Source organism: Monopterus albus, unplaced genomic scaffold (assembly GCF_001952655.1).
Source record: "Monopterus albus unplaced genomic scaffold, M_albus_1.0 scaffold150.1, whole genome shotgun sequence".
Classification (NCBI taxonomy): domain Eukaryota; kingdom Metazoa; phylum Chordata; class Actinopteri; order Synbranchiformes; family Synbranchidae; genus Monopterus; species Monopterus albus.
The window spans coordinates 81,489-93,396 of record NW_018128030.1 but is presented as its reverse complement, the minus strand read 5'-3'; the positions used below and the strand labels follow the sequence as shown (position 1 = coordinate 93,396).

At 42.5% G+C, this 11,908-nt stretch overlaps 1 protein-coding gene across 4 annotated transcripts in view; it reads left to right on the top strand.

Annotated features, from left to right (window-relative positions):
- Positions 1-11,472, top strand: part of aplp2 (amyloid beta (A4) precursor-like protein 2) — a 46,942-nt gene extending 35,470 nt beyond the window's left edge. For 2 of the 4 annotated variants that reach the window (XM_020614737.1, XM_020614733.1), the window contains 9 exons: positions 208-366; positions 1,368-1,496; positions 3,342-3,441; positions 4,030-4,203; positions 4,881-4,916; positions 6,590-6,672; positions 7,727-7,804; positions 9,270-9,425; positions 9,658-11,472. In XM_020614737.1, coding sequence (XP_020470393.1) covers positions 208-366; positions 1,368-1,496; positions 3,342-3,441; positions 4,030-4,203; positions 4,881-4,916; positions 6,590-6,672; positions 7,727-7,804; positions 9,270-9,425; positions 9,658-9,759 — 1,017 coding nt within the window. In that variant the 3' untranslated portion in view covers positions 9,760-11,472. The remainder of the gene's footprint in view (positions 1-207; positions 367-1,367; positions 1,497-3,341; positions 3,442-4,029; positions 4,204-4,880; positions 4,917-6,589; positions 6,673-7,726; positions 7,805-9,269; positions 9,426-9,657) is intronic. The other 2 variants (XM_020614736.1, XM_020614734.1) reach the window with 2 other exon arrangements.
- The last annotated feature ends 436 nt before the right edge of the window (positions 11,473-11,908 follow it).

Below are 11,908 nucleotides of genomic sequence, written 5' to 3'. Positions count from 1 at the left end.
CTGGCTGCTCTATCTTTATCACTCTAAGGCTAAATTAGGGCACCAGCTGAATGGGGAATCTTCTAAATGAGTCGCCAACTCCCTTGACAAGCCTGAGAGGCGACATGAGTGAAACCGAGAGCTTTTTTTCTAAGTAGAAGTTGAAGGAGCTCTGTTGTGTTTAAGATGCATATACAAATCTGTATATATTTATGATTTTGTTTCTAGCACTTCCAAGCGATGGTGGAATCCCTAGAAGAGGAGGCAGCCAGTGAGAAGCAGCAGCTGGTGGAGACTCACCTCGCCCGGGTGGAAGCCATGCTGAATGACCGGCGCCGTCTGGCCCTGGAGAACTACCTGGCTGCCCTGCAGGCTGACCCTCCCAAGGTAAACATCACGCACCGGTCTCTGAGGGCACCTTTTATCCTCTCCTCACCTGTTTCCATCTGTCTATTGTTTCTCCTCCCGTCGGTTCATGTGCAAACACATTCATATCCTGTGAAAAGACCCTCTGCCAACTTCAGTTCATCATGAGGAGAATGGATTACTGTAGCCAGGAAACACATAGCAAAATCCTCCATGAGCACAAAGTCACATTTGAACCTGAAGCCATAATCTCCATGCTGAGTTCTTTTTAATTCCTGGTGTCTAATAGTCTTTTGATCATACTGCCAGCACACAGTTTGGCACTGTGTTGCAAGGCGCTGCTTGTCTCTCTAACTACCAGGCTTGTTACATTAAAGTGAATAAATTACATTTTTAATGTTGTATTCAGTTTATATACAATAATACTGCATGACTTGAGTGCAGTAGTTTCTCACCCTGCTCCAGTTACACCTCCAAAATTGATAATTGCATCATCAGCGGTGTGATGCTATTTCAATAAGTGCTGCAGAAGATTTTATGTCATGTTATAGGCAATGAATAATTGGCACCCCACATTTGACAGTGAAATTCTTGATATGCTTCCACTCACTTCTATTAGGGTGAGGGCTAGAGAGCAATTTCATGTTATTTTTCACCTCCAGTAGCACAAACTGTCCTCCTGTCTAATAACAACGAAGTGAGTTTGACCGTTTGGTTTCACCATTTTGAGGTTTATGATCTAGAATCAAGTTCACCTGATTCTGATGAAAAATGAATCTTTTGAGTGAAAATATTCAAAAGGGATCAGAACAATAAAGATCACTTTGAAAATTATTTGATTGATAAGTATAAAATTAGAAGAGCAATAAAATTGATTGATACCATTTCAGAGAAGAAACAGCTGTTATGTCACAAAAGACACGAGGCATGAACATCGAATCATACTAATCTATTTAAGAATCACACAGAAATGGTTAACCCCCTACCACTACTAACCACCCCTCTTCTTCCTACTGTGTCAGCCCCACCGCATCCTGCAAGCCCTGAGGCGCTACGTCCGTGCTGAGAACAAGGACCGCCAGCACACCATCCGCCACTACCAGCACGTCCTGGCTGTGGATCCTGAAAAGGCTGCTCAGATGAAGTCACAGGTCAGTCGCTAGTCAAAAATATTCATTTTTAAAATGACATAAAACAGAGAAAAGCATCAGCATGACAGGTTTGAGAAGCTGGCACCAGAAAATAATTGTCTTCTTTGTTAGAATTAATTATCTTATATTTATCCAATTAATCATTCTACTCATTCTCTAAAGTGTGTAGTCCTAGTTCTGACAATGAAGACATACTGTATGAGCGGCTTTGTCAGTTAATCTAAACACTCATGCCGAGTCACTCCAAGATCTCTCGCAATCCTCTGTTCCTGCTCAGACAGGGGAGGGATAATGATGTGCCAGCCTACTCCTCTCTGCCTTGTTTCTCAGTGTGTAGGAGTTGCTTTTCTCTGAGATGAAGCCCCGGAGGAGTGTGCTGGCTTGCCTGATGGAGGCAGGGCAGGTGTCTCATTAACTTAAGCCTCAGCTGAAGATTAACATTTCACAGATGTTGTGTAATACTGGACTCTGAGCCGCTGGAAGCTTCTCTGTTAGACGTACAGCCCTGTGTGTGTCAGCGCCCAGATAACACAACAGATGGATGAAACAAACTAGTAAGGCGCTGAAAAAAGCAGCTGGAGGGTTATTATTTAGATGAACTGTGGGGTCTGGGGGAGTGGAGCCTCTGTGCTCAGTCCTCAGAAACCATTATGTTTTGCTGTGCTCTCATAGTGTACAGGTTTTCTCACAGCAACCTCAAATCTGCATTTTAGTTTCTGCAACTCTCCTTGTTTGTGGATTTGATGTGTGACTTACAAGTGCATTCCAAAAGAATCCTTCATAAACAGCAGGCTTGTTGTGTTTTATGTAACTGTTATGTCACATTCTGGGATTTTATGTTTTTAAATGAAAGCCTCACCTGTTCGGCTTAGGTGGGGTTTTATTGTTTGTTTGTTTTTGTTTTGATGCATCAAAATCACTTGTCCAACACTGAGACATGTAATGTTTATAATGAGGATTGATTGTCAAATATCCACAGGAAGGTGCCACAGGGGCTGCAGCATGGCTTTAATGGGAAAGGTGCATTATTGCCATCTGTTGCTGGCGCTGGTGCACTGCAGCCATGTGTTGGAAGATTAAAACAGTCAATCACCATAGCGGAAAATAAACACTAGGTACCTGCCAAGAGCTGGTCAGCTTTGTCAGTGGCTGGTAGCTTTTCAAATTCTGCCAACAACTTTGGCAGCAGAAATGTGGAAATCTCTCTTCTCTCTAAAAATTCTGTTGCTGATAGAAACAGTTAAAACAACGGGTGAATTTTTGGAATACACAGCGTTTTCTGACTGTTCAATCGAAATCGTTTGTCTTTTTACCCGGCCTGTGATACCGAGGCTCACTGGGACTGACAGGCAGTTCAGAGCTTCAAGGCTGATTTGAATGTTACATGCAGCAACTTGTTTCACGTCAGTGTGTTTGCTGGCTGGGAGCCAGTCTGGGCTCATCTCATGCTCTGGAGCAGAAAACAACATTTCTCCTAGTCCTGTGACAGTTCTGTGTTTGTGAACATGAACAACTCCCTCCCCTTAGCACATATACTGTGGGCAGAGAGCATTTGTACTGTCTACACATTTATTAAATCTGTTGAATATTTAAAGTCCACTTCTTGGTTGTACCAATTAATCAGAAAAATATTATTTGTTGTTTCCATTTTGCACATGCACTCACTCAAGTAGGCTTTTGAGATATCTGTATGTACTTTATACTTTGACTTCACTACATTTTAGAGGCAAACATTGTACTTTTAATTAAAAATCTTATTTTCTTCCATCCATGGGAGCAAGCCATCTCCTAAAATCACAGCAGGATGACCCAGTGTCTGTTACTGTTTATTTCTTCCAATGACAGGTGATGACCCACCTGCGTGTGATTGAAGAGAGGATGAACCAGAGTCTGTCTCTGCTCTACAAAGTACCTTATGTGGCTGAGGAGATTCAGGATGAAATTGGTGAGTCGCTGGAATAAGAATGGAACTGACACATTCACCAGAGAGACAATGCCAATGCATGACATTTCCTCTGGCCCTGTATACAGGTACTGTATATATGTTCTCAGTACGAATGGGAGGGAGAATGAATGCAGCTACCACTCTCAGTTTTTGAGGGTCTTTGCAGGAAACTGTACTTGGGGTGTATTTATTTCTGCTGGTATAATTTAAGACAGTCAATAACCAGCAAGTTTTAATATTGTCTTTTGTTTCCTTTGGGTCATTAATTGAAACAAACATGGTGTTGCAGTACAGATAAAAGTGGAGCAGGCACAGTGACGGAACTAGGTCACAGCTTTCTCAGCATTCTGTGGGGAGATGTGAAGATTTACATGGAAAATAGCTTTCAGAAACATACTAATTGGTAGTTAACAGAATTGGGAACAGTTGTCTGTTTAAGCAGGAGCAGCAGCTCTCTGACTGTTGGAGAAGCGGTATTAACAGGCATTGGTGTGACCATCATTTTTCACACTGTCTGCCATGCCCCAAGTTAGCAGGTGGTAGTATGTGCAAAGTTGTCCCAAATTCTGTCACTTGCCTTTTCGCCAGATGAGCTACTCCAGGAGCAGAAAGCTGACATGGACCAGTTCCTGTCGTCTATCTCGGAGTCCCAGCCAGATGTCACCGTGTCATCAGAGGAGAGCGTGGAAGTCCCCGTGTCTGAGGGCAAGCCTTACCGGCCCTTCCAGGTCACATCCCTGGGGTCCCATGCAGAGCCAGAGGGTGAGCAGACACAGTCACAAGCAGCGTCAGCAACAAAACTGTGGCTGTGCGGAATACAATAGGCCATGCACATAAGTCTTTCCGAAGGACACTGGTGACAAAGCCTGGCAGAACTGTGAGGGAGAACAGGTTTACACTGTCTTATGCTGATGCCCACATGCTGTTGAGCCATGGGTTTGGCCTTATCTGTGCTTGCACAGTTCCCTTCGGCCTAGCCTTCACCACAGCACTAGTGAAGCTCAGATAAATGCACAAAGCCTCAGGCTTTGGTGCTGAGCTGGAGCCAAAAGCTTAGTGAAAAAATGAGCAGTTATGGTTCTCTCTTTGTCACACGTGTGCCAAATAAAAAATTGAATTGTCAAAGAGAGAAAACGTGATGGATGGAATGCTTCCAGCAAGTTGGGAAGTAAATTACAAGTAACTCCCCAAGGAACATTTAATATATGTGCCAACACCTAAATGGCTCAGATCAAGCTAGCCAGTTCTGAAATTGATCCCATTTTTGAGTTTGGTTATCTCTTGAATTTATGTTCTGACTCCACCCTGCTGGACTCTTTTCCCAGTCAAATAACACAGCTTGATAATCCTGCCTTTTCTCTTCTCACCTAAGTTTTCTCTTTTCTCTCCTTCCCCTTTTCTGTTCTTCTTTTTTTCTGTTGCTCATTTCTAATGCCAAGGCGATCTTTCAGACTCCCCACGTGCCTTCAAGAAAGGTTGGTGCCTCTGTTGCGTCTTGTTTTTCTGGTCCACCCCTCTCCTCATCTCTCAAGTCATTCTGGTCTACTGTTTTGTTCCACTGTTCTCCTTTAACTCTCCCTTTGGTGCAGTTTTGGATCCTCTCTCTCCCACATCTCTGTTTTATCAGAAACCATCTGGTGGTTCATTTTCTACTTTTTTTGATGACTCACATTGACAGTGTTGCTGGGTCTCAGTTGCTCTCATGCTTTTCATCATACTAGGATTATCACTTTATACTGAATCACATGGCAGTGGCAGGTCCGAGCCAGGTCCTCTCTCAGAGAGACTCTTCACTCGTGTGTTTGCTGTCATCCTGTCCTCAGTACATTTGTCAAAGCACCTTGTTTAATTATTCCCCCACTCACACACTCATTACCCTCATCAGTCACCCTCAACCTGATAGGAGCTGTGCGATTTAGTGGCCCTGTCTTCGGCTCGGTGTTTCTGGTGCTGACCCACTGCCCAATCTAAATCGGCCCAATTTGTTCTCCAAGGCCAGAGACGGGGATGTGTTTTCTGAACTGGGCTTAACGTTGTGATTTTTCCTTAGTGAACACATACACACCTTATGCTAACTGTTGAATCTAAATCATGTACTAATTCTTCTCAAAATGGATGTGCAACCTCCCCTCCTCTTGTTTATGTAGAACTTTGTCCCTCTGTACTTGCTCTTTAGTTTACTAGTCCAACCTCTGTGATTAATTGTCTGTTCATTTTCTATCTATTGACTAATGAATTGATGGACTAGTTATTTCAGCACTTTTTCAAAATCCATGTAGATGAGAGGTCACAGTGCTCCCTTAGAGGTCACTCCCACTGTGCTGTGTGTTACTGTGGCTGGCTGTAACACTGGGTGCTTCTGCAGTGCAATCTGATAACCTGCCTGACTTTGTGATGTCACATCTGCTCAGTGAGGCTCATAAACACACTGTTCTTTGCTTAATCCAAAGGCAATTGTATTAATCTTAAGTATTAGACACCGGCTGACAAGCAGTAGCAGCAGCTAGTAAGCTAACGCCAGACTCATTGTTCAGGACCCTGTCATCACGGCCTCGCTCACGCTCTCCCCTCAGTTCTTGATTTATTCATGGCCTATCTGGTGTGTGTGTGTGTGTATTAATAGATCCTATGCCTATTTCAAAACAATCCATCTAACATGCAAATTTGACACTGTGGCCCAGGTTTTAGCTTAGCTGTGTGGTTTTTAAAAATGATCATGTGTAAAAATCTCAAGGGACTATGACAGATTTGTAGATGAGGATCTACTGCAATGCAGAGATTTGACCATGAAATTGGAGATGAGTGAGGAATACAAAGTGCCAGGATGACTTGTAATTGTTTAGAGGTGTTTCATTTAGTGAGTTCATGCACGTAACTGGATGTTTACAGAGAAAACTCAGCTATATGCAAAGCACCACTTTCAGAGGGCCTTTGTAGAAAATGTAAGGTCAGTGTGACGTTGGCTTCACAGTGCTCACACTGTGCTGAATGAAGAAAGGGCTTTGTTGTCACCAGTGTACTAAAGAGACTGAGGCAACAATTGTGAGAAAAAGAGGTGGATATCTATGTGCAGCTGTCCACCATCAATACCAGCATCTCTGTGTGTTGGTTTGTGCTGTTATTTACTGTGCCCCTTCACCTCCTGCAGGCTCTGCCATGGCTGGTCTAGACGGTCTGATAGGTGCTGAGGAGAGAATCATCAACAGCAAACCTAAGATCAGCGACAACGTGGTAAGAAACCTAACTATCAGTTTATCATTCTGTTTGTGCCTCAAAGCATTTTGAACTTTCCCAACTTGCTCAACATGTGAACTGAGAGCAGCATTGTTAAAGCAAAAACACAGGAGAAATTGTGACACCTGCCTTGACAGTTTAATTTTATTGCCACAACCTCAGGCCGAGTGCTGATGATTGAAATTAACAAGTACATGCAGCGCTTTCACATAGCTCTCTTAAGTTCAGCTTTCAATGAGTCAGACTACTCCAGTAACTATGTTGTCATAGTTACAGATGTCTCACACTGGGCTATTTGCGTGTCTCTCTTTGGCCTCTGCCAACCGACCCTCATTCAGATCAACGCCACGCTTTGTTATTCCGTCACCGCATGCTACTTTTCTTTGCCAGACACACCATTCCTCCTCACAGATTTTCAGACGGTGCTCGGCTACCAAATGTGTGCTGTGTTTTGCATGCTAAACCGCCACTGACTGCAAGGCTGTGTATTTGTGTGTGTGTGAATATGAGCCATGCAAGTTTGTGAATGCATGCACGTTTCTTTTTGGGAATGCTAGTTTTCTAAGACAGAGCAATCTGAGGTTAAAAATAACTCTTAAAAATATCTGTGATGCTTATGTTTTTTTGTGAGAACCAGACTCTGGACTGCTCTGTCTCTACAAACAGCGGGTTTTGTTTCTGCCTCCTGAACACAGCCACTGCCACTCACAGTGCTTCTTCTTCTTCAGATTAGAGCTCTCAGTAATGAGTGGCTGACAGTCTGCTTAGAAAGACATGTTAACTGTGTGCCCAGAAGAGAGTCTGTTGTTGATGCTTGCAAACCACCTCCCTCTCTCCTTCCAGTTTGTACCAGACAGCTGCAAGTGTACCATCACCCCAACATAGATTTGCAGTTTACTTGGCTGCACATTCACACCCTCTGGCTCTCTCTCGCTCTCGTTCTCTGTCTCTCTCATACACAAACACACACCCGCCCACACACACACACACACACACACACACACACACATTGTGGTAAGTGTAACCTGGGCTCCCCTGTCTGTGTTGACAGGTGATTGATGAGTCTCTGGATGTTAAAGAAGTGGTTTACAGTGCAGAGAGAGTCAGCGTTATGCATGATGATGAGCTGGTGAGTATAGCGGCGCCCTCCATAGGGCTCTCTGGGGAACTGTAGTTATCAGTAGTGGGGAGAAGATGAAAAGAGGGAGTGTGGGAGTGTGCAAAAATACCAGCTGATGACTGCCAAAAAACAAAACCAAACAAAAACACAGCATTGGAACAGACCCCTAATCCCCTTTCTTGTTTCTTTAGGTTTTATGTTCAGGCTAATATGTTTTGGTTATTTCTGCATGGGTGCATGTTTGTTATGTGAATGTATCTGAATGTACACATTGAGAATCTCAGATCATATGATGAATGTGAATCCACACAAACTGGGTGTGCTCAGTTTATGTGTGAGAATGAGCAGTAAACGAACCCCCCAGTGGCTCTCTACATATGATTAGTTTGTGTCATATGTGACAGATTACATTGTGAAGATGACTGTGACTGTGTGTGTATATGGAATTGGCCAAGGTATTACACTATCTTCCACACGCACACACATTGAATGCATGTGGACACTCTATTCACAAGTCAAACATGTCTTCAGATCCTCTGCCAAAAGGGACATTGACTCTGCTTCACTGTGGTTTTATAACATAACATGAGAACTAAGAGTCAAATCTCCTTCTGTTGATTTTTCTCCCCATTTACAAGCAACTTCAAGAAAGGTTAATCTAAAAGTGATATCAATATTTCATTATTGCTGCTTGACAAATATACATTTTACCTACAGAGCAGAAGAATCCAGCCTCAGTTGTCATAAATGAGTTGTTCCTTTTATATTTATTTGTGGCTCAATGTTTAGGGGAAAATTATTCTATGTGCAATGCTGGGTGCTAACCTTATATCTTTCATTTATGAATTTTGATCATGGTAACAATTTACTCAATACATCTGCTGTAGAGATTTGGGAGCACAGATTCCAGCAACAACTATGCTGATCACAGGAATTGGTGCAAGCCTACTTTAATGTTACAGATAAACAGAAACTGCTGCAAACAGTCTCTTTGAGTCAGACTGACCAGACTGACACTAAACACAGTCTCGCCTTGAAAAACCATGTAGCTATTGAAAGGAACTGCAGAGCACAGCAGCTTCACTTCAGCACTTCAGGTCAACTTGACAGTTTTTATGTTCATGTGCAGATGTTGGGTTGATTACATTAGTTTAGCTCGTGTGCCTGGTGGAGAAAGAGCAGCAAACACACAAGGAGACAGGCCTAGTCTGTGTCAGGAAGTGTCCAAACTGCAAATGCTAAAGTGGCTCTTAATGTTATTGTGATCATTGATCATAATGGAATATGAGAATAAGAATGGTTCACAGAGCTGGATGGTATTCAGCATAAAAATGACTTAATTGGCGTAGCTACTACAGGTTTAGAATTTCTTGATTATTATAGAAAAACAGCTTTATTGTGTCTTCTTGGTGCTTCTGTGTGTCATCTTCTCACTGCAGCTCTCTGTCTTCCTCTGACCCATTCTACCTGTTAGGAGTCCTACCGGCCCCTGGGAGAGGACTTCAGCTTCGGGAGCAGCGCACTGATTGGCTTGCTTGTGATTGCAGTGGCCATAGCAACCGTGATTGTGATCAGTCTGGTGCTTTTAAGGAAGAGGCAATATGGCACCATCAGTCATGGAATTGTGGAGGTGAGCCGCCTGTTATTGTGTGGCACAGTGTTAAACCGCACACACCGGTGCTCTTGGTGAACTGCTATCAGTGTCAGATATGTATGATGGTCTTATGTAAATAGTTATGGATAAATGGAAAGCAAATCAGATTACTGTCCTGCAGCATCTACATGTGACACACACCCACCATGTTGTGCCTTCATGAGAAGAGCTGTCAGTGTATTCTGACGTTTTTGAGTCTGCATCCTAGGTTGACCCCATGCTGACACCAGAGGAACGCCACCTCAACAAGATGCAGAACCATGGCTACGAGAACCCCACCTACAAATACCTGGAGCAGATGCAGATTTAACCGGAGCTTAAAGGAGCACTGAGGAGTCTGACAGAGGACGGCAACTGAGGGGGAACATACTACTGACCAATAACACATGATGCTATTGTTGAAAATCCTTTGCATACATCCAAAACTCCATTTACTGGTTTGTTCAAACAATCCTTAAGTAATGCTACTACTTCTACTACTGCTCCTGTTGTACTATAGAGCTCTTTTTGATCATGTTTCTTTTGAAAGGGTGATGTATCTGCCATATATGGAAAACGTGATTCTGCAGATTTCTCTGTAATTATCAACACAGGTATCTCAGATCAAGATGTAGAACATCTCTTCAAACTTTGAAAGTGATTGGCAAATCAAGCAAAGTGTAACGTATTTGAGTAGCCATCATCAAACCGGCATACCAGTCACTACACTTTAGTTTTCCATCATGCAAGTGTCATCCATGCAGTTTCTGATGATCCTGTCAAAACAAACTGGTGTTAAATTTTTTTTTCTCCTCTCAATAGATCGCTTGTATATGAAGGTTCTTTGTACCAATTAAAATGTATAGTGAGACAACAAATGAGAAAAAATTAAATCATGTAATATTTTCTTTGTTCTTTGTTATGATACCAGACAAAATATACATATACAGTTTAAATATATATAAAAGAGTAGATGTTTTTATTCCACCTTTTTTTCCATGCAAGAAGCTCTGAGTCGGTTTAGGGTTCTTAGCTTGGTGCACGCAAGTTGTGGTTACAGGCACGCTATTAGAAAGTGTCAGGGAAGGTGAAGGTGTGCACAGGCCCCCAGCTCAAAGGGAAACAGTATAAATCAATAGATTAAATAATACCTATTGACAGGCACATAGTATAGAAATGTATTGTGGAAGTTTTTTCTTCTGTGCTATGTACCTGATGTGTTCCTCTGCAGCTTTTTGAGATAGTGTCCGATGACATGCCACAAGTGTAGAACAGCCTGATAGATCAAAACAGGGCTGGGCAGAGGCACAAACAGAAGCTTAGGGCCAATTGGGCACCAGGGAACCCCCAAATTAAGTAGTAATGTGCACAGCATGGTGGCATTGCTATAGCTAATAAATGGGACTGACAAACAATGGGAAAAGTTATTTCTGAACCTGAATATACCAAATTTGAGGACTGTAGCAAATACTTTTGGGTCTCTGGGTTTTGGGTACCCAGGATAGTTTGTGCCGGCCCTGGATCAAAATCACTTGAAGAGAACCTGGAGCTGGATGACTGTGCAGGGAGACAGAGACACCAGACAGACAAGGCTCGGAGAGGTGGTTTCTGGGGGAGGGGATAAAAGCGAGCTTGTGTGTTTTTACAGGCAGAGAATGACACAAACAAGCAAATTGAATCCTAGATTCCTCTTTTCTCTCTCTCTCTTAGTATTGTGTTTGTATGCCTGTATAGTTGATGTTGCAATCATGGCTTTTTTGCAGAGGATTACCTGTGGTGTGCATTGTTCTTATATGAAATGATATGATATATATTTTTAAGTTTGTTTTCTATTTTTTCTCTTCCTGTGACAGTATCTCTGTATGTGACTGTCTCACTATGCACCCAAACGGCTTCAGTTGTGTAACGGCCTGCTTGATTGTGGGAGGAGACTGGGAACTAATATAATATGCATATTAGAGATTTTTAAAAACTGATCGACATTAGCAGAAACAGACTGATGGTTACAGTGAGGGTACACATCAATAAAATCACAACTTCCATATACATGTGTCATTTTTTTCATGAATGGGAATCTGTGTGGGGGGCCCGGTATCACTCATGTTGTGGGGATATAAATTTGTTTATGCAGTCTCACTGTGGGGACTTGACATCCTTATGGGGACATAAAACAAGCCCCTGTAATGTCAATCATTATATTTTAGAGTGTGGATTAGGATTAGGCAAGTAGACTAGTTGTAAGGTTAGAGCAAGTCTCCAGGAAATTAATGTAATTGAATGAAATGTCCCCTGAATAGAAACAAACGTGTGTTTTAATTAAAGCCGATTTAAAGGGACTGTCTGAGACTGTCCTGTACATAAAATAGTCCCACTTAGTTGTATCAATCTGCATGTGTTCAGTGGATTAACAGCCTCCAAATTTACTTTTAGGTACTGATTCGTTTTATTCCCATAAACAGGTGGTAATTCCCTTTAGGGGA